Below are 24036 nucleotides of genomic sequence, written 5' to 3' on the forward strand. Positions count from 1 at the left end.
AATATATTAAAAAAAAACAAGCAAGCACTACTATAGAGATTTCTTTTAAACAAGTTTAGCAAGTAAACTTTTGGAATGCTTTCATAGGACCCATGAAACCATGTCTACACATAAAGTTTTACCTTTCAGTCTTACCTGGGAAAACGTTGTGTGCACACAGGGCTCTAGAATTTTATAAAACAAAGCTATATTACAGAACAGGTTTAATCACATATAAATAATTTCTTAATGTCCATTTAATAATGCAAATCACAATAAGAGATTAAAAAGATATATTTATATAAAAGCAATATTATTAGCAAAATATTTGTACTTAGGATTTATCAAGGTAATATTTATGCTAAACTTGCCAATGTATATTGCCATCAAAAATATGTTAAAGCTCTATGTAATCAAAACAAAACATATTCACCACAGTTTGTTGATGTTCTAGGAACCTTGTGCCTTAAAACCAATGCACTTTCGGCTGATATGATCGGCAAGGAATTGTCAAAATGAAACTGGATTAAGTGATTCACGCTGTTAAACATCCTGTCTTTCGTCCTGACCTGTAAAGAATAAATTCAAATTAAAAACAAACTGTGTATGGGTCATTGAATAACTAGAATATTATTTTCTACTAAGAGTCCAATAGTAAAATAAGCGTTCGACATTTAACGTTTTATGTAAAACTGGCTAGGTATTTTTACACGGAGATAAAGAAGGAAATTAAAGATAATGAAGATAAAGGATTATACTATATCCTTACTGTAGCACATTTTTAGACAACTTCTTTATTTTTAAGATTTTGATGGTGAAACATCAACAAAATATTCCTTATGTTTGGACTAAATTTTCTCGAAAATAAAGATATAATTTAAAATTTCGTTACAATACAGAAATAGATTAAGTTTTAGGATTAGAGTGATATATAATTTATATTAACTACTTACTATGCCTTCCGGATCAATTAAAAGGAGATGCTTCTTGTTGTTGTCCTGCATTCCAGAAAGCACAAACTGTCCAGGTGTATTGGTGGACTCCCTCACCAAAAAGTCACCATCTTTCTGCAGCAACCTTTCTGCTTCAGCCCTGGATATTCTTCCATGGAACCACGTTTCATTTTTTAGTTGTGCAAAGTTGTCCGTTTCACTTCTGGAAGATCCTTGATGATGTGTAAATGGTTCTGAAAGAATTATTTTTAAAAAAAATTCAAAACAAACTGTTAAGAAACTTACGCATATCAAAAACATCGCGTTCCCGTGCAACTGTCACACTGTCATTGACATAGTCGTGATGGGGCCCATCACATGAGGCTATATCACAATTGAAGTCGATTAAATTAGGTGTTACAGGTGGAAGAGTGGTGAAAGGGGACACTGAGGCAGGTAGAGGAGGTACAGGTGGGGGGCCCATCATAACATCTGGTGGAACCTTTCCTGGAAGATCATTGTAGTAGTCTTTGTCTGCATCACCGCCAGTTTGAAATGATGAATGACCCACAGCAGTTGCAAATCTGTGAAAAACAAGATAAAAAACATTATTTTATGTATAATTATGCTGACAAAAAACAGCTTACATATTAGGCTTGGAATACTGTTGAAACCTCAACTCAAAAGCCTGACCAATTGTAACAAGGACATCTTTAGCTAGCCCTCCACCACATTCTAGGACATAACAAGCTCTTAATTCATTCGAATCTTTTGCAATGTAACTCACAAAATCCAATGTTTCCTGTAATATATATATTGCCAATAAGAACAACAGCTGATGGAAATTATATTTTATGTATAACCTACACTATCTCCTCCAGAAGCAAAAGAAATTTTTGGCATTTCATGATTGGCTATGATCTGGTTGGTTTCCAGCGAAGTCAACGATAGATTTGCTCCAGATACCTTTAGAGTGACGTTGGTTCCAGCATGACTCATGTTAGGAGTATCTGCAATGGCTTTGGATACCTTTTTATCCACTTTCTTCTTTTTATCCAGGGTTTTTAAGCCTGCAGCTACACATACCCGGCTAATGCATTCCCTTCAAGAAATATACACATATTATATAAAAATATACAATAAAAATTTATATAATATATGCTTACCTTGCCACACTGGATCTTGTCTTAAAATCCAATGTTTTCATCGATACTTTGATCTCCAAGCAGCCCACATACTGAAAATACATATTATACTTGTGAATTAAGTTTTACATGATGATATTAACATGAAAGAAATCAACAAAATTTGTTTATATAATTAGCAGAGTAAAATAAAATTATGTTGAAGTATTTTAACATTTCCCAATACTTATAAAAACAAATATATTAATATGGAGAAGATATTAATACTTTCTGTGGATTTTTCGAGAACAAATACGTGGCATTTTAATACGCAGTACGCACGTACAGATATTTTTTTGTTCTAGAATTTGGGTGTGGCAGGTGATTTAATATTAGATTGAAATGAAAGGCAAATATTTTTGGGGTTGAAGATGATTGATTTCTTCAAAAATGAACGGCAAATGAACTATAAAAATGTAGAAAAATCTTACCTACCCTTACAGCATATGTTGCTCCCTGGCTAGCCATCAATCTGTCTGAATGCATTCCTCCAGTAGGTTTTATGTTGAAAGTGGCCATTTTAGGGTAGGTTTTCGTGACAGAGAAAATTCCACGAGGGCATTCTCCAACGAATTACGTATCGTTGGACTTCTGACTACAATTAGGACAGCAATACCTCGTTATGTAGCTCGACTCCATGATGCTTTGTTCTGCTTTCACGACTACGCGACCTTTACCAGCTGGTAATACCACTTTGTTATGGTCCTTTTAAAAGGCGTTCACGACGTGTAGTAACAAACTCTAAAAAAAACTTCAGTTGCTCTTTTGCTTCTTAATATTATACAGCCACATATTTTTCAGTTTTAATTCCAACAGAGTTCGATTCTGGACTAAATATTTTAGGCGAAAATGAAGGAGACTAGGAGACTGGCATCTGGAAAAATGGGTGCATTGGTATTGTGAGTTGCCTATGAAAGCATTCGTTGTGTTGGAAGTTGCTAGGTAGGCTCATAGATGTCTCATATCCCGACACCTTCGCCATAACTATCGTTTTTGAATGTTACAATCAATGTATGATGTTATCATATTTTATTATAAAGTAATTAAAAATGCTTGATTTAAATATAATTAAAAAGGAAAGGAGGTGTAAATAAAGCAACAGTTAATTGTTTAACAAATCTTTACTATAATTTGTCTTTTATAACTCGTCGTGGGAGACATTTAGAAAATAGCTTACAGTAATATATATGTACAACATTTAGGTGCATTTAAAAATCAAATCTAGTGTTGGCCCTTTATTACATATCTTAGAAATACGTCCTAGAATAGTATAATCATAAAAATATCGAAATGTACACAGATTATACCAGTACGCCTTGTTAATACCTACAAAAAATTTCGTTTTTAATGCACCCATTAAGTCTGGAAATAGAATGTAGTTTAAAAATATTAGAATCTGATGTTGCACTAATATACAGGAAAATATATTATTTTAATTGGTAATATATACCGAGATAACCAATCTTAACTACAAGAGAGATATCAATTTTGCTCAAATGCAGCTGTTTCATTTTGTTAACCATCTGTATTGATTGAATATTGAAGCAGAAAGGATGGCTCATAGAGATTTGATTTTCTAATCATGTGCTGGCATCGCATATCACTAAATTCTAATTACGCAGATTTGCCAGGATAATGAAACTTTGTTCCTCTATTTCACTTCACTCAGGCGTATAGTAGCTGATAAAATTCGGTAAACAGCTGTTTTCCTTTGAGTGTTTTGGCTGTGTTATGCGGGAGTCTACACGAAAAGCCACCATTTTTCGTCCAGATTACGTACACGAACGGACAAAGATTTAATTAACAGTTTAAATATTCCAAAATATCCCTATCGATCTCGTACTACAAATTATTTTAAATTTTACAACGCGAGTATATTAAGAAAAAATGTTTTTTATATCACTTTTCTAACAGACTTTGTCTATATAAAAAATGAAATAAATTATTAAATCGATATTAATAAGTGTCAACCGCAATTCTATTTCCATAACAGAACAATAAAGCATATATTATACATCTACTAATTGAAATTCACAATTTTTTCGTTGAAATTTTACACCTGGTATAAAACGCTCTATCAAGAAATATCAAATTATACATTAAGAACCTCTTGATACTGCCTGGTATACAATATTCGTGTTACCCTTGTATATGCGTTTTACGTAATTCTTACTTTGCACCAAATTTCAAATCCATTTTATTTACCAAAATCAATGCCTATTGAAAATAAATGGCATTCATAACATACTTTAATGTTCTTGGTCAGTGTAAGTATTTATTTTCAGCAACTACACTGTACAATATTATTTACAAACACAGTAAATACATAGATTTTAATTTCTGTTATGTATTTCTTAATTCAGGCATAAACTAATTCAGTGACAACCTGTTGTAAGAAAAATAAATTGGGTATAAATTGTCAATGTAAAACCTAGAGTAAGTAAATATTAAATATACAAAGATAACTATAACACGTTTTGTAGTTTTAATAAAAGAAGTGCGCTAAAAATAATCATTTTGTTTGTGTATATATATACATATACAGGTCATCACTGGTGTTATGTTGAGAATACAACATTGAATGAATAGAATATTCTTATATTTATATATATCTTTACTTATTATATTTACATAAGGTATAGCAATAAGAAAATAATTGGCAGATATTGTTCAATTTATAAAAATATTACTAGTCTACTTGAATATAAACTGAGCAACTTATACAAAACTCTAGTTTTCAACTAAAGTTTCAAATTTTATCAAAAAATTACTCCCTGTACAAAGTTGTGAAATGCTTGGCACTAAAAAAAATATAACAATTATCTTACCATTAACACTTATACAGCAACTATATCTCAGAAATTTAATTTATTTATATCCAAACCTAGATTTTTGATTTATATATTTAATTTTGTCCTTAAATATATTAATTTATATTTATAAACTCTAAAAACATTCAACCCTATATAGGTATATATCTAGTATTCTTAAAGTATACAAGAGAATATATACATACTTTTGATGCAAACAATATTTTTTTAGAGTACTTACATTTTAATAGGAAACATTCGATATAAATATAAACAGACATTGTTAAAAAAAAGTAAATTTTTGCTCTATTTAGAATGTGCAGACTCTACTTTAGTGCTAAATACTGAAAAGTTTACTTTTAAGACAGCCCTGGTATAACTAAATAATTACGCATTTATCAGGTATACATTAATCCAACCGAATCTGTTTATACCAAACTGTGAATACTGGTATAATAGAAATCAGAGATAATATAGTTATGTTTGTTATAAACGTGTATCAAGATGAGAAAACATGATGGGCTTCCAAAAAATATTTTTAAAAAAGCATTTCCTTTTTTTCAAATTTTTACAAAAATAAAAAAGTAATATTACTCTAGAGACAATCGGAGTTATTGATTTTGAGTTTATAAGAGAAAATTTTAGTGGGCAAAAAGTTAGGGCAGCTTTTATCCGTTTTATGCTGGAAAACGTATTTCTTGGAAGCAAATCACTGCGTCGTCAACATGTATACATTTCAAGAGTCTGTTAAAAATACACATTTCTTTCCCCGCCTATATTCTTTATACTATTACAGTCTTGGTTTTATTGGTCCTTGCACATCATCTTTTGATATGATATCACTTTTATGGTGCCATAAATTTCACACCATCAACTTGACTACAATGTGGCTAACTAGAGCACGAGCACCTCCTTTATTTTCCATCTAAACTTCCATTTTAAAACTCCAATCACCTTAACAGCGAACACAGAGTAAATATAACCAGAAGAAGAGTTGAATTGGACGACTTGAAATGGACACCTGCTGTTTGAACTGCCGCTGGTAATTCACCTGTATTAAAGACATTGTTTAAATCATACTGTAACTATATAAAGCTGTGTATTTTTTGGACTTAAAAATAGAAAAAATATACAAAGTAGTCCCTTTGTTCATGTTTTATTATAAAATCTTTATATCTGATTTATCTAACTATCAAACATAATAATATACCAAACTAAGGCTTATCTTCCCATGACGGTTGTGTATTACTGGTTACATAACTTTATGATTCTATAATTCTAATTTTATATTATAATATTAGATATATAATTCGTTTTAATTTGTAAATAATAAAACAGAATATATTTAAAAATAATAAAATAAATTTTAATAAATAAGTTAAGTTAATTATCCATAATCAAGGGTTAAATTAAAAGAGCATTTTGCGAGCATTCATATTTTTCATATATATACGATGATAGTACTGATCTTTGCCGACTAGATAGCGCCATAGGCAAAAAGGACGCGAAGTTCAATTGTTTTCCGCTAGGGTCGCCATATTATGGCGTCTCTTCAAATTAGAAGCATCTTTAATGTTAAAAAATATTCCAGATTTGAGCTTTAAAACGCGACTAAATATTCAAAATCGATTGTAAAGTGAAGATTAATTGTTTATCTACGCTCTATAATACACAGAGTCTCGTGTATCGCTATATTCGCTTTATATCCACGGACGCGTCGCGGCCAGGATTGAATGTCGGACAAAGCTTTCCATTTATGTCGAATTTATGAAGAATTCATTATGACTTTTGGGTCATATTGAATTTGGATGTGTTCACAATAAACTAAGAATATAAACCCTGAGCTGTGCTGTCCCAAATAAGGGCATAGTCTTTCATCCTGGCTGGCTCTGTGTATCGAGTCGTGAGTTCCATGGAATTCGTTTCTCTAATTCGGTAATAATAAAAATAGGAATAAATAACACTATAAAACAGACAGAAGCATATTACGTTTGTGTAAAAATGGTAAGCAAACCTGATTTCATAAATATGTAAGATTTATTATTTCTTCTCTGTCTTTACCAGTTGCCTCTATGTTCCAATTATATACCATATAAGAAGTCATCTTGATAAAACTGTTTCATGATTAAGATCGTTTTGTATGTTTATGGTTAAACAAATTCTCTTTTTAATTGTATTTTGTGTTGCCCCAGTATTCGAAGGCGCATTATTGTATTTAGCAGCAAACTTCTATATTATATACATGGTCCTTTTAGGAGCAAGTGTAGTTGTTCACATAAATGTAAATTCTAAAATAAATATAATTTAGCTTACAATAAAGAAATTTATTTTACTTTATTATACTTAAAATACTTTCACTAAAAACACTCAATTATAAGACTCACTATAAATACACTAACTCACTAGTAAGAGTGAAAAGTTTATTTACAAAATGCGGAATGTATATATATATATAGAATGAGAATTCAAGTTATTTTAAAACAAAACTGATGAAACAAATTAACTTTGAGGATTTTGTAAACAGAAATTTCTTGGTTATTCTGCTTATTTTCTTTTATCTTCTTCTGTGATCTTCTTTATCTATTTTAGGCGCTAAAACTTGAATCGACGCCTATAAACGTGATTAATGGAGATTAATTCTATCGACCATTTTCAAAGTTCTATTGAGAGGGATATAAAACATTTATAATTTTATATATTTGTGTATCTGTTTATATTATTTTTAACTATAATATTTAAACAGAATATTATTGTTTGTTATAGATGTTTACATTTATTTATTAGGGAAATAAATAATAAAACCTGCAGTTTCACAGTAAACGAATGAATTAATATATTCGAATGTTTTGGGTTTGATTAAAATAGTTCTAAATTATTAAACAACGTTTAATAACGACTTTCAAATAAAATTACTCATTTACCACTTCACAGCAAACTCGCCATTTAGAGCCACTTTACTTCTACAGCCTTGTTGAATGTAATGAGCTAATGACACTTAAATCTCTGATAGTGTTCAATTAAAGTATCAACATTTAAAGTTACACAAATCATAATTAGTTAACTATATACCTACATAAGTAATTAAAGCGACACTTTTGACCATCCTTATCCAGAATATATTATTTTAGATTTCATTTTATTTACATACCTATCACAATTAACATACTTCGGTTTTATAACACTCAAGATTGAGTTTAAGGAATAAAAAAGCAGGTTTTGCTCTATTAAAAAATTTGGCCACTATAAGCTCTACTAAATTGTTTATATAGTTTCAAACCAATAGAAGTAATGTAATATCTTTGCTGGAAAAGAGAGAAGCACCGGAGTTGAAAGCGAAAAAAGTCTGGTATCAACGAGAGAGTAAAAGAATTTATTGTCTACAAATTTCAAAAAGAGCTAGGAACATTATTACAAGCACTTTGAGCTTTAAACAAACTATCAAGCTTTTAGCTGTAAAACTAGGTATTCTCTAGGGTTTCGCTGTTAAAAGTAACTCACGTGGATGTGGATACACGAAGATACGGATCTATAATTATAAAATGTTTATTGGAATTTACCTTCGAGAATTGAGTGTATAATTAGAATTAATTGCTTATAGCTCTCATCCAACACAATACTAACATTTTAAAATAATTTGCTTGCAATAAAAGTTAATCTTATTAATGCCATATGTATACATAAAATATGCATTAAAAACACTTAGATTTACATTGATATTATATCCTAGAGCCTCTTAGTAGAATATTTTTTAGAATCCAGAAGTTTTTAGAATCCCAAACCAAACAAAGTTCTTCGCCTCAGTTGTATTACTGGTTATATAACTGTTGTATCCTTAATTTCCAATTTTTCTTTTATATATTATTCTAAATTATATAAGGTAATAAATTAATTAAATTTGTAAATTTTGGAATGTAGATAATCTGATATTATTTCTTAAAATTACTTGTAATAGTAGGAATCTTTTAAAATATCTCTGTAGTTGGCGCTATAGTAAAATAAAAAATTCATTTATTTTCCGCTAGGGTGCCACATTTGGCGTCCTTTCAAACAGACGCGTCTTTTGAGTTTAAATATATTCCAGATTTTAAACATAAATAAATATCCAAAATTTGATTGAGGAGTAAAGACTAATAATTATTGTTCTTTTACGCTTTGTTAAATACAGAGCTTTAAGTATCGCTTTATTCGTAATTATATTTAAGAATTTTAAAATATAATTCTTTTGGTAGGGTCCCGGCATACTCATGGTACTTAAGAGCCAACTTAGAAAATTAGATATCTGGTCTACAGCACTTAAAGGTAAGTTCTAAAAATAAGTTGGAGGTTGGTTAAAGTTATATTGAAGAACTACATATATGATATAAACATTATATTGTATGTTAATTAAGGTATAAATAATATACAATAATATTTAATAACAATATATTCAAATATAGAATGATTATAAAAGTATTATGATTGAGAAATAATTTAATATATTTAACTGTAAACAATCAAAGTCAGCTTGAATATAAAAAAAATGTTCATACAAATATCAGTCAGCTTGAATATAAGAAAATGATTCATATAAAGCATATTCATTATTTCTTACCATCACTTGTTCCATTAAAAAGTTCACTCACAATTACATATTAATAAAAATAATGTCCATCTAATAATTTAACTTTACTTACTTCACACACACATACATATATCTTCAACATAACTTTGCCAATACATTTATTGTTTTTAAATATACTTATTGTAACCCTCAGAGACATAAGTTTGTTTTTAAAAAAAAATTATAGATATCTTAATAAATTAAATCTAAATTCTTTTCCTAAAATATTTTTCCGATTTTTTTTAAGATTATTCAAAATAGATAAATTTCAATTACTGAATATCATCATGAGCTGTTGATATTTTACACAAGTTTTTAATTCCTTCAACTGGAACTGTAAAAATTAAACTCATGTCGGAAATAAACGGCTACTATTCCGCCTGTTTTTAATACCCGATGAAAAAAGGAGAAACCCATATACGTTCATTTTGGACAATAGATAATTATTCTCAATGTACGCAAGGTACACAATGCACTTACATGATAGAGACTGAAGTACTGTTTGCAATGTAATTGAAATGTCCTCAAAATTGACAGGGATTGGAAAATTTTACGTATATCGGTTTTTCACTTCATCAAAATGAAATGAAAATGTGAAATTCGCAGAAATAAAAACGGCCGTGGATCAATGAAATATTATTATGTATTAAGTTAAACGAAATATAAAATATTTAAATTTGTTTTAAATGTGTATTATAGTTTTCTGTATTACTATTTATAAACAAAATAATAACAATTAACATTTTAATATTTTATCATTATTTTTAATAATTCTAATAAATGCTTACCATTGATGACGTGTACGGCAACAGTTCTTGCAGCTAGATTTCCCACTGTGCAAGTGTAGTTTCCTGAATTGCGTTTTTCTAAAGGTGTTATAGTCAAAACAGATACTGCAGAATCAGATTCCTTGGTTATATTCAAGCTGCAACAACAAGAAAACCATTTTTTTATACAGGGTGGCCCATCGAAAACGTTCCTCAAGGCATAACGGCCAGGGTAATTTTTTTTTCAGAAAATCCAAAAAACACGTCAATTTTGTTTGTGAGGGGGACAACTTTTGCCCCAAAAATGATTGCAAAATCTTCAACCCTCTAAGCGGGGGTGTCATCCCCCAACTTTTTTCAAATGGGAAGGGGGGTCAAGTGGCGCCGCAATGAAAAGAGCTATCTATTCTCTATATATCTCCGCTTCGTTTTTGAAAATCGGTCGAGTCATTGAGAAAATATGAAGGATTGAAATTTGAAAAGTTTATTTAAACATTTATCAGAGTAAATGATAAGGATAAATTCCTTCGACCAATTCGCTGTTTTTTCTTATTATTTCTAGATGTTTACGCATTTTTTCACTTGCCACAAGGTTGAACGATCAGGTGCGGTAGTTGCTAGATAGCTGTTCTGTGACTTGTGCGTTGATGTTCTTCTCAATATCGTTAAACTTTTTAAGAATTATGGTGTACTCACTTGCAGAAAAAGTGGATATGATCGAACTTTATTTTAAAAATAATGAATGTGGCAATCGGTTTGCGCAGATATTCAATGAACGCCATCTTGACAAACACCTTTATGGCAAAATTGTTCGCGATTTAGTAGCAAAATTTCGCGAAACTGGTTCCGTTATGAATAAAAAAGAGACAGAGGGAAAATCCTGTAGTAAATGAAGCTATGGAGGTATTCGTATTGGGCCAAGTTGCCATGGGTAGTACGCTGAGTACAAGAAAATTAGCCAATGAGACCGCGACCGGCGTGAATCGTACAAAGTGTCCAAACGATATTAAAAAAACAAGTTCCACCCGTACAAAATTTCAGTTGGTACAAGAACTCAACGAAGACGACTTTTGATCGTCGCGGGCTGGTATTTTTGGAAATTCTATTGTGGGTCAGTTTAACGATATTGAGACCGCACCTGATCGTTCAACCTTGTGGCAAGTGAAAAAATGCGTAAACATCTAGAAATAATAAGAAAAAACAGCAAATTGGTTGAAGGAATTTATCCTTATCATTTACTCTGATAAATGTTTAAATAAATTTTTCAAATTTCAGTCCTTCATATTTTCTCAATGACTCGAAGCGGGGAAATACTTTCAAAAACGAAGCGGGGAAATATAGAGACTAGAAAGCTCTTTTCATTGCGGCGCCACTTGACCCCCCTTCCCATTTGAAAAAAGTTGGGGGATGACACCCCCGCTTAGAGGGTTGAAGAATTTGCAATCATTTTTGGGGCAAAAGTTGTCCCCCTCACAAACAAAATTGACGTGTTTTTGGATTTTCTGAAAAAAAATTACCATGCCTTGCGGAACGTTTTCGATGGGCCACCCTGTATAAAACCCAACACCTCTATAAACAACTGGAAAATTATATAATACGCGGTTCAAATATGAGCCACTAAACTGTAAAAAACGATCATATAAAAGACCCTAAAGTAAGAAAGGCGTTAAATTTCGCTGACAATGATTTTTTTTAGAAAGATATATGGGAGAGATTTTTTTATTTATATACATATAACAAAAAATAATCACTTCAAGATTAGATGTTTTGTCAGACAAAGCAGTTTTTCGAAAAAAAAATACAATTCATTTTTTAGGGATGACATTAGAAAAAGAATATGCTTTCTTTTATATTCTTTGTAATACGGGTCAACTTCTTTTCAGCCTAAATTCTACTTTTTTTTTCTTTACATGAAATATCTATTAAATTTTTTTTGAAAAAATTTAAAAATCAAAAGCCTTTCAAATGAGAATTGTTTATAAAGTTTACCATGCCTTACATGTCATTTATTATTGTAACAATTTGTTAAACATTCTTGTCAAACAATAATTTTTATTGGACGCGTTTGGTCACTGTGATGTCGTTTTAAGTTCAGAGAATAAATAGCCTTTAAAGATCCGATACGTTTTACATGTCAGATTTACGTGGTAAAACGAAATATCGCCTAATTATAGCATTGTACTTAGTGAATTTGAAACAAAAGCATGGAATTTTACTACAAAATTGTATTTATGGTGTAATTTTTTTTGTAAATATGCAAAGCTAATTGTGAAAATAGTATCGTTTGATAGTAATCATTAGTATCCGTAAACAGTTTTGCAAAATTACATTATTTTTTGGAACTATCTAAAATATAAGGTTTTTAAAAGTTGCTTATTAAAGATGCTGTAATATATCCATATTATTTTTTGTAAATTTACTTATATTTTATTACAATATTTATTACAATGATTCAGTTTTCTAGACGGTCATCAGAGAGTTTTTTGGTATACACACAAGGTTTTACTTGATACGTTTTGACTAAAGAGGTGAGACTGAAATGTAAAATGGTATGTGTAGACGTAGGCTTAACGTAGTTATGTATATTTTGGAGATACGAGTATATTCTTAGTGAGAAGATTAAAAAAAATACTAACGACCTGAGGGTTTTTATGTGGGAGGAGATAGCCATCCCTTTTTAGGGCGAAGTGCTAGACAAAAAACGTTTTAGACATCAGGAAAGCCTCAAACAAGAAATTAGATAAACAGAAAAGGAAGGAGACTAAGTGTGTTTAGGCGCCTAAGAAACTTTTGTCGAGTTCGATTTTTAGCGGGATTATATGGGCCCTAAAATGAAAGCGAGAAGCAACTTTTGACTTAACTTCATTTAATTATTTTGTCGTAAAATTGTGTAAAGCTTCATAACAGTGAAAATGAATAAAACATTTTAACTTTTAGTTTAATAATATTCCAAAAAGATAAACAAATATTCTAAAAATAAATTAACTGAAACTTGTATTAAAGCTTCGTCCACACGTAACGTTTTACCTGTTCAGTCAAAACGTATCGAGTAAAATATAGTGTAAACAAAAGAACGGTGTGTTTAACTTGAATTGAATTAAGACTGTCTAGAGTACTAGCAAGATCATTCAGTTTTACAATAAATCTGTCTTTTTGCCTACATTGAAAACATACCGGGACCGTCTCAAAAGTGACTTACCCCTATAACTTTTTTTTTAGATAAAAAAATAAATTTGGTATGTTAGTATATGACATAAATTAGGATTGACTATTCAATTATTTTTGGTCACTTCCTGTTTCACCGGAAATGACTACAAGTTTTAATTTTTAAATGGCACCTTTGATTTTTTTATTTTATTCGATAGAAAATGACTCTCTGAATAGAATGACATATGATATGTAAACTTGAACATATAGTTTATTTGAAATCGTAACATGCGGTTCATAGCGACAATTCCTCGAAATACCAAGTGTGTGGTAGTAAATTGTTCGTAAAAAAATGCTTTTTCGAAAATGCTATTGAGCCACCCTTATTCCATTTGAAAAAATTGGCCAGGACAAGAGACGAAAAACATTAGAAGATCAAATCTATTTTTCCAAGGCAATTAGTGTTTTTAACACAGCCATGGCACTCTAGATTGAAATTTAAAATACGTTTCCTTTTAAGCAAAAATGTCAAAAGTTGATATATGATATGTCATTATATTCAGGGCGTCATTTTCTATCGAATAAAGTAGAAAAATACCGAGTGTGTCATTTAAAAATCAAAAGTTGTAGTCATTTCTTCCGGTTAAATAAAAAGTGATCAAAAACAATTGAATGTGTCAATCAACCCTAATTTATATTAAATACTAACTTACCAAATCTCGTTTTTTTTTCTCTGAAATAATAAAAAAGTTATAGAGGTGAGCCACTTTTGAGATGCACCCGGTATATGGTCTTAAATAAGTGCAAATATTTTTAGGAGTAGTATATTTCGACCCCAGAAACACGATTATGATTTTTTTGTAGTTAAAAACATAATTTCTTGATAATATGGTAACATAGGTAGTAGATTAAATTTACAAGAAAGAAAACCCAGAAAAGAGCTGGTGGTTCTCAATTCAAGCAAAAAAAAAATTCTTTTGGAAATTTTTAAAGTAAAATAACTGGGTTATTTAGGACTTTGAAAAACGGGAGTTAATATATTTCTGTTATCGAGATCTACTAACCCTTAAAATATTTGCGCTTATTTAAGATTTACTCTGTATAAGCATTGTAGCAATATTCAATGTCTTTTCTTTTTAACCACACTAAACACATTGGCAATAATTATTAATAAACTCACAGATAAAACTTTCAGTGTGTAGGCTAATTTTTAATGTGTCCTACTTAATACTTGAATTCTGAGGCTTTACCCAATTTTTGTCTACTTTTTGAACATCACACTTTTCTTGTTAGTACACTTTTATTTTATTTCCAGCAGCTTCAAAAAGAAAGCATATTACAGGCCCTGCTTTGTAGTTATCCAATTGTGTCCAAATTAATTCAATACTGAAAATCTAAATTTGAGCTAGTTTAGTTTTCGATGGGGCTGTCCGACCTTTGTCAGATTTTTTTTCAAAGACAGGAGCTTCTGTCGACGTTGTTGTAAATTTTTGTTGGAATACTGAAGACCTTTTTTTCCAATTTATTTATCAACTTTCCAAAGAGTTTAAACAAACTAAGTGAAAAAAGAACCTCAGAGAAAAATAAATGGATTTTATTTTTCTTTAAACGACATTATAAAAAATAAAAAGAAAAACTCTTTCAAATAATTTCCACAGAAAGAGAAAAAATTGTAAACTTGTGTATTTTTTTTTTGTTTTCGATGTTCAGTATAGCAAAAATAATCTGAATATTGAAGCGAATGATTTATATATTTTTTGTTTTTGTCCTGGGGACTTAAAACCGATAAATCTAAAGAAAGATCTATGGAAAAATAAATAAAATAAATTAAAAAGAATTGGATATACTTGCTTCTAACTCTGATTATTCAACTCATAATAACTAAATTTATTATTCCTTTTAAATTAATTTATTTTAAAATTATTTAAGAGTAACGTTCCATTTATTTATTTTTTTATTAACTTGCCTAATACCAATCGGTTTCTTTTTTCGATATTTCTTAGATTTATTGGTTTTAGGACCTCAGGCCAAAAACAAAAAATACGAAAATCAGTCTCTTCAATATTCAGTTTGCCATATTGAGCAAAAAATACGCAACTTTTCAATTTTTTATCAATTTCAGCCCTTTTTCTTATGAAAACTTTGATCGAGTTTGTATTTTTGGTACAAATTCTTGTAATTCTAGTTTAGAAACAGAAATAAAATACATTTATTTTCTTTAATATACTTTTTATGGGATTTATTAAAGTATTCTAACAAAAATTAGATTTTTAAAAAAAATTTGTCTAAAAGAATTCAATTTTTGATCACAAAAAATAATTTTTTTAAATCCAAAAATTGTTTGTATGAATGTACTTCACATAAAGTATCGAAAAAATACATACTACAACTTCTATTGGAGTTGTTGAGTTGCGAGTTTAGCTAAAATCAACAGCTTTTAATTATATTCTATGCCATAACATTTGCCAGTATATCGACATTTAGTGCCAGCTATTTTCATAATCAGGTATTTCGCCAAGTTATGAAAACATTGAGTATAAAATACCCCGTTTTGTAATACTTAACCTGTTTTTGTTACTACGAATTTCACGTTAAAACATCAAAACTGTTTTGTTTTGATACATACAGTATGTTCTCCAGAGCTTAAATTGCTTTAAAATATTTTTTTTCTTTCATTATATATATCATTAATATTTAGGCGTTTATGAACAATAATTTCTTGCTTTTATAAGCGTGAAATAGTTTAAATATAAGCTGAATGGTGTCTTGTTTAGTAAGTTTGAGTCGCATAAAATATTTATCTCATTTTAACTGCCTTAAGAGTTTAAAGTAATGGTTCGTTAGATGACAATGTCTACTATTCTATGTATTTTCTATAGCGAGCGGCAAAACTTAATAATTGCGTGTTAAAGGCGAACTATAAAATTTACGGTCTAGAAGACGTTAAGATATTATTTTACATTTTCACGTAGTTAGTAGCGGTTGCAGACGTCTAAGATACAAAGTAAACGATCAGATAATTGCTAAAGCGTGTCTGTATACAGGATATTTCGATTTATGTGCACTGAAATTTACCATGACAAATTATTTTTAAGAGGAAAGTCAAAAAATTGGTCATTTTAGTCATGTCACCGTATTTAATAAAACTGCTGTTATTTACTAATTAGAAGGTGTAGAATATGAAAATATAGGCCATTGTAGATTTGCGTTTGCGGTCTTTGATGAAGTCAAAGTTTTAATCATCATCAAAGTTCGCTCAAAAACAAGAGTTCGAAAAATTAATATTGTATTAAAACCCAATCATATAGGTCCTAATATTTTTATATTTTCTAAAAGTGATAAAATTTCATATATAAACAATGGAATTTTCAAAACTTTGTGACATGTTTTACTATGTTTCTAAGAGCATTGAAAATGGGTAAAAATAGTCAAAAATTAAAAATTTTCGAATTTTTTCCATTTTTGCGATTTTGATCATGTCACTGATTTTGATAAAATTACTGTTATTTACTAAGTAGAAGGTGTAAAATACGAAAATATAGTTTGGTCTAAAATATATTTATATTTTATAAAACTGCACAAAATCTCCCATAAAAACTATAATTTTCGAAAATTGATGAATAGGTTTTCTGTGTTTCTAAGGTGTATATATATATATATATATATATATATATATATATATATATATATATATATATATATATATATATATATATATATATATATATATATATATATATATATATATATATATATATATATATATATATATATATATATATATATATATATATATATATATATATATATATATATATATATATATATATATATATATATATATATATATATTATATATATATATATATATATATATATATATATATATATATATATATATATATATATATATATATATATATATATATATATATATATATATATATATATATATATATATACATATATATATATATATATATATAAGCTATATATATATATATATATATATATATATATATATATATATATATATATATATATATATAGAAAATATATGTAAAAATAGCCAAATAAAAAATAGCCAAAAATTTACAATAATCTAAGACTTTTGGCGTAAAACCTTTTTTAAAGAAGTATTAAATTAAGTCTGTGGTTAAATCAAACTATAAAAAAAGAAAAGGTTTGTTTACATTTTGCAAAATAAATCAATGTATATTCTTAGTCGATCTTATATCTGTGTAAAAAGTCATTACTCGTCTTTTGAATTTGGCTGTTTTGGCTCTATTATACCTAAAACATATCCTCAACACAAAGTCTATAATAGAACAATAGTTATCAAGCGCAGGGTCGAGAAATGCCATTTTCGACACAAAGACATAATTTAAAATCGCTTTTCTAAAGAGAAGAATACAAAGTTAACGATAGGTGGGAAATAAAACGGTCCCGAATATGTTTTTGAACGGCCTGTAAAAGAGAGAAAAATATTCGATAGATTTTGAGATTTTTCACGGCATATGCGGCCTCATAGAGAGACAAAGCCGTAAAAATAACATTCTTATTGCATCAGGAACTGGAATCACAGATTTTCTCCTATTCTCCCAGCAAGTTTCCGCTCTAAAATCAGAAGGGTGCCTTTATTTGAGCCCCGATATAATTTAATTTTCCCCGTAGCCATTTACTTTCGATAAAATATCAGATCTATGATGTACAGCGTTGAGTGTTTCATATGTTTCTTTAATAGCGCTCTTCTTTCTTCGGATTTTCTGATGCTTTCTTTACATCCTCTCGAATTTTAACACTTACTTTTGTCAAATAAGACATTAACAAGTTAAACAGGAAATTTTTGGTACCATGATGCTTTTGATGGTTCCATCAACATTTGAAGATATGGATGAACCCTCTAGCTCTGAGCGAATTTTGATGATGGTTAAAATGTTGTCTACATTAACGACCGTAAATGCAAGGCCACAATAGTATATATTTTTGTGTTCTACACCTTTTATTAATTAGTAAATAACAATAATTTTATCACAATCGATGAACTGACCAAAACCGCCAATTTTCATGATTCTATTTTTGACTATTTTTTACCCATTTTCAAGGTTCTTAAAAATATAAAAAACCTAGTCAAAAAATTTTGATAATTATAATGTTTACAGGAAATTTTATACACTTTTCGAAAATATAAAAATATTAGAGCTTAAATGCTTTGGGTTTATTAGAAAATTGATTATATAAAAAACCCTTTGTTTTTGAGCGAATTTTGATGATGGTTAAAACTGCCTATTTTTTTTTAATTTTTGTTGTAAATTGCACAAATCATGAAACACATTCAATTTCTTTATATAATTTTCATTTCATATTTTCAATTTTTTTTTCTACTTGATATATCCGCGGGATAACTAGGTTATATATTGAACATCTCAAAATATCAAATATCAGGACTAATCTATAATTTTCCATATAAAGATTGGCAATTTTTATGAAATAAACAAGATATTTTCTATTAAGACATATCAGATTTGCTAGATTTGATATCCTAGCCTTTTTTTAATTAAATTTTCCTAGTATTATAGAGAGTTATTTTAATTAATAGTTATATTTCTGTTGCTATAATCCCTTCAGTACTCTGTGGTGATGAAATGGCTCATGGCAGAAGCCAGAAACCTGTTTTCTGTACTGTTAATACCTCCTTTGTTTTCCTAAGTAACTTTCTCGATGAAGAACATCATTACAAAATGAAACAAATGAGACATTTCATTAAAATTGGTAAGTTCATAAGTCCTCGAGGACACATCAAGTTTTATGCCGTTTGTATGTGTGCCAACTTCCCGTTTTCCTTAAACTTGATGCACTCCAATCAAATCTCGACTTTGTGACGTCGACATGGAACAAATTTCCATCGTCAAACTTGCACAATTAAATTAATTTTCTTTTGCTTTGTCCCTTAACTTTCCCTTAAGTCAATCAACGATGAGTTTCTCGGATGAGAATTATGCTTTTGCCCGAAAATTTGTCACTTTCCTATAGACAATGGATGCTGTTTATTTGATTATCTATTGTTCAATCAGAAAACATTTAAGCTAAATTCATATAAAAATAAAAGACATATATAGAAAAGAAAGAAAAAAAAATTTGCCATCAAAAACTCAAATAATATAAGACAAAGTTTCCTAATTTGAAGGAAGTTGTTCTCTATGAAGACTGAATAATATTAAATCTTGTGACATTCTACCAGCATTGAATTTAAATAGTTAGGAACTCGGAAACTTCTAATAAAGCTTTAATTTTTCTTCAATTAATTACTTAGACCAATTAGAATCAGGTTTAACACAAGGACAGGTTATCGGAGTAAAATTTTAGTAAGAATAAATTGTAAGAGCTAGATTGAGATAATACCGTTTGATCGAAAAAAAATGGCGTTAAAGAGGGCTGGGGTGTGACAATCTATGATAATTTTAGCGGGGTCAATCTCTAAACGCCATTTACCAAAAATTTGTATATAACTGGTTAAAAATTAACACTAATTGTAGAAAGATTAAAAAACGATACAACAGTTCCAGACACACAAATCTATTTCCAAAAAAAATATTTTTTCTCGAATTTTAAACTACACCATTTTAAAATCATTTTTACTCAATATAATAAATTACAACCTATTTAAGGCCAACTGGTAGTAAGCGATTGAAAAATAAAAAGTCTAGGCCTTGACCTCGCCAAAATTATTATCGATTGTCATTCTCCAGCCGTCTTTGACGCCGTTTTTTTCGGTCGTATGGTATAACAAAATAAGAAAGCTGTAGATGTAGAATGTATGAGAGGGGGTTAATTCTTCGGTTCCCGATTCTTCTGTTTCCAAATTCCCATTTCATGTTACGGATGGAGTCTTCCCGGTGCTTGAGTTCCACTTTAACTTGATTTGTTGGGTAGAAGAACGGTTTTGGGGTCCAGTAGTGGAGTGTTAAATAAGAAAGATAATAAAATAATATAGTGTCTGCAGATTCTGTTTTTGTTGAAAATTATAAAAACTAACAGAAATGTTGGTTCTACACCCACTGTGAAATATTTATTCCGAATGAATCAAAGAAGTCAATAATTAGAATCAAGTAGAATGCAAAAAAAGATAGAAGTTTGATATTTTATTAAAAACTAATACAAATTGTAAGGGCTAGACTGAAGTCAGGCTAACGAAATAAGAAAACATTTTTATTTATCTTCTATATATAAGCTACTGTTACAAAATAAATACTCGATATAGGGCAAACAAGATTATGCTTGGTAATTGTATTTGGTTCTATATTTGGCGTGGAACTGTTCGTGTTTTGGCCAACTTTTTGTCGGACTCATCTACGAGAGCCGAAAACGTAAATATAGCCGCTAGATTTCAAGCACGTACGTCAGGATAAAGTTTTACTAGCTTTATGATCCGCAATATTTTACTGAAAGCTCGCCATCGTACGTCTTTCTGGGAAATCTTTTTGTGGGAGAGCGACTTCTCGATTAGCATGATAATTTATAAACAAGATTTTAAATCTTCTCGTGGGATTTCTTTTGAATATGGCAGAGGCTTTATACGTACTCTGTCACGCTGCTTTATATGACATCTATTTTTTTAAGGATAAAATTATGAAGTAAAAAATTCTGTTTACATATACTATATCAAATACAATTTTATATACCGGGTGCGTCTCAAAAGTGGCTCACCCCTATAACTTTTTTATTTTTTCAGATAAAAAAACGGGTTTTGGTATGTTAGTATATGACATAAATTAGGATTTATTGACGTATTCAATTGTTTTTGGTCACTTCCTGTTTCACCGGAAATGTCTACAATTTTTGATTTTTAAATGGAACCCTGGGTATTTTTTACTTTATTTGATAGAAAATGACATTCTGAATAGAATGACATATCATATGTCAATTTTTGACATTCTCGCTTAATAAAAAATCGTATTTTAAAATTCAATCTAGAGTGCTATGGTTATGTTAAAAACACTAATTCTTAATCAAGGAGCTTTGGAAAAATAGATTTGATCGTCTAATGTTTTTGGTGTCTTGTCCTGGCCAGTTAGAAAATGCTCAAATCGTATTTTTAATCATATCTCAATTTTTTCAAATGGAACGAGGGTGGCTCATTAGCATATTTGGAAAAAGCATTTTTTTATGAATAATTTGATACTACACACTTGGTATTTCGAGTCAAATTTTCGTTACGAACCGCAAGTTATAATTTTAAATAAACCATATGCGAAAATGCCAAATTTGACACATGATATGTCATTCTATTCAGAGCGTTATTTTCTATCGAATAAAGTAAAAAATACCGAGGGTGCCATTTAAAAATCAAAAGTTGTAGTCATTTCCGGTGAAATAGGAAATGACCGAAAACAATTGAATACGTCAATCAATCCTAATTTATGTCATATACTAATATACCAAATTTCGTTTTTTAACTGAAAAAATAAAAAAACTTATAGGGGTGAGCCATTTTTGAGACGCAACCGGTATAAAGTGATTCTCCTAATTCTTGAATATATTCGTTAAATCATAGATAGGTATATCCTCTATCATAACAATTTTAATACTTGATAGGTATTATACTGGTACCTAAAACAACCTTACAGATTATCTAGAGAATTTTATGTAACTTTCAGATTTGAGCTTTAAGGTTTAAAAAGTTATTAATTTTTAATGTAAACAATATTTCTGCTCCAGTACACCGAGCTATTGCATTATTTGGTCTATCAACTATCATAAAAATGTTAATACTTGTACCTAAAAGACAAAACCTACAATTTCTATAAAGAATTTTATGTACTTTTCAGATCTAGAGTGACAGAAGAAAAAATTATTAGTTTTTTAAAGTAGACAGTGTAGACACTATTTTTGTTCCGGTACACTGAGCTAGTACCAACATTTTTTGGTCTATCAACTATCATTAAAAAATTAATACTATTATCCAAGACATAAAACTTATAGTTTCTATAGAGAATTTTATGTAGATTTCAGATATGTAGAGATAAGTTTCAAAAAATATCTCCTTAATATATAAATAAAACTTAATATGAAAGTTTATGTAAGAGTTTGAAATGGCAATCTAGGTAATGGTTGTTGAAAAATATAAAAGGATCAGTTGGCTTGCAGCCAGTACTAAATATCATTTAAGTGAGTTAACTGCGGAAGAATTAATATGAAAAAATCGACGATTTTGGCAACGCATTTCATATAAAACGAGGATTTATCGCGGCACAAGAACAACAAAATTGTAAACTAGTTTATTTATTATACCGAAGGAAAGCATTAGACGTCATTTTGGTTTACGTTCGAGTCAGAGTACCCAATTGTTTAAGCTTTCGGATGTAATCCACTTAGCGAAATTGTTGTTAACATGTTATTAAATTAAGTTAAACAGTAATGTAAAGCAATGCATTAAATAATTTTATTCCTCTCTATAATTGAATTTTATTTATAATTAAATTTCCAAAGCAAAAGAGAACCCAAGAGGCCGAGGGGTGTTAATTAAATTTTGTACAATGTTTCAATATGAGGTCTATTTTAAACAGCCGATGATTAAATGCCATTAATAAAACTACTGTCGCAAATAACTATAAAATAATAAATTAATAAAAACACGATATAATTATAAATAAATACAGGGTGATTGATTTTATACAGTTACAAAAGCATCCCACAGAATCTGCATTTGCCGTTGTTTTTTAGCTTCATTCTACTGATGTGTTCATTGAGGAAGTTATGAGAAATTCCTTCGAGTGTCTTAGAGAGTCTTTCAGGTTCTTGAGTTCCGCTTTAAGTTCGTTTCCACTTGGGAAGCAGAACGTTTCTGGTCCAGTTAGTGGAGTGTTATCTTCTTTTCCAGCTAGATCGTTTGCTTTTTCTTTGCCTTCTATCCCTTAGTGGTCTGGCACTTAGAGTAAGAGAACTTTATTATCTTTGCCTATTTTGTTTAGCTTCTTATTTTATACTACAAAGGCATAGTCATGAGCAAACGCAAGACCAATACCAAGCGGATTTTTGTCTTGGTCTTGCATTTACTCATCACTATGGCTTAAGGTCTTGAAGTCTAATAAGGAGTCTTGGACTTGGTCTTTTCCTCTTGCAGGTGTTACATTTTTTATTATATTTTTACTAGAAGCAATTTCCATATAGAAAATTTTTAAAGAAATAGTATTTTAATTAATTTAATGCAAATGGCACTTTAAAGAAAGAAGCAACAATATTTGTTAAATGAAAATTTTTATTTTTCAATTTCAAATTAATTTTTATTTATTTATGCTAAAATAACAAAACTTTTTGACTATTGCAGTATTGCTTTACGTAAAATATGATGCAAAAATCTGAAAAAAACGTGATTTTATTTAAACACACTATTTGCAGTGAATTAAAAGAATAATTTTGTACAAATAAATAACTTAATATATCAACTTGCATCTTGGGCCTTGGTTTTGGTCTTACCTAAGTCTTGGATTAGGCGGTAGTCTTTGTTTTAATCTTGCACAAAATTAAGACCAATACCGAGACAGCAAGACCAAAACCAGTCTTGCTCATCATCAGAAATGCATTATTTACTAATATTTAAAATATTTGAATACAATC

General features: G+C 29.3%; 2 protein-coding genes across 4 annotated transcripts in view; both read right to left on the reverse strand.

The window, feature by feature from the left end:
- Positions 1-188: 188 nt before the first annotated feature.
- Positions 189-2985, reverse strand: LOC115882340 (SHC-transforming protein 4). 2 transcript variants are annotated; one of them, XM_030900361.1, is made up of 7 exons: positions 2531-2985; positions 2078-2148; positions 1779-2013; positions 1559-1713; positions 1218-1495; positions 933-1165; positions 189-548 (listed from the first exon to the last, which is right to left on the reverse strand). In XM_030900361.1, exons 1-7 carry the CDS (start codon positions 2612-2614, stop codon positions 393-395), a joined length of 1212 nt encoding a protein of 403 aa, XP_030756221.1. In that variant the 5' UTR covers positions 2615-2985; the 3' UTR covers positions 189-392. The 2 variants fall into 2 exon arrangements, with proteins under 2 accessions (XP_030756221.1, XP_030756222.1); XM_030900362.1 differs by having other exon boundaries at positions 2527-2984.
- Positions 2986-3202: 217 nt separating this feature from the next.
- The window catches only part of LOC115882344 (hemicentin-1-like), a 176990-nt gene continuing 156156 nt past the window's right edge, over positions 3203-24036 (reverse strand). The window contains exons 8-9 of one of the 2 annotated variants that reach the window (XM_030900367.1): positions 10294-10430; positions 3203-5956 (exon numbers count right to left, since the gene is read on the reverse strand). In XM_030900367.1, the coding sequence (XP_030756227.1) occupies positions 5856-5956; positions 10294-10430 (238 nt within the window). In that variant the 3' untranslated portion in view covers positions 3203-5855. The remainder of the gene's footprint in view (positions 5957-10293; positions 10431-24036) is intronic. The other variant, XM_030900368.1, reaches the window with a different exon arrangement.

Source organism: Sitophilus oryzae, unplaced genomic scaffold, assembly GCF_002938485.1.
Source record: "Sitophilus oryzae breed Bouriz unplaced genomic scaffold, Soryzae_2.0 scaffold_177_pilon_pilon, whole genome shotgun sequence".
In the NCBI taxonomy this organism is placed as follows: Eukaryota; Metazoa; Arthropoda; class Insecta; order Coleoptera; family Curculionidae; genus Sitophilus; species Sitophilus oryzae.

Bases quoted from the DNA above. Each gene is read 5' to 3' on its own strand.
- LOC115882340 (XM_030900361.1), bottom strand. From the start codon at position 2,614: ATGGCCACTTTCAACATAAAACCTACTGGAGGAATGCATTCAGACAGA. The intron at 1,714-1,778 runs GTAGGTTATACA...TATATATTACAG, and splicing joins TTGCTTCTGGAGGAGATAGT to GAAACATTGGATTTTGTGAG. The intron at 1,166-1,217 runs GTAAGTTTCTTA...TAATTCTTTCAG, and splicing joins ACGCGATGTTTTTGATATGC to AACCATTTACACATCATCAA.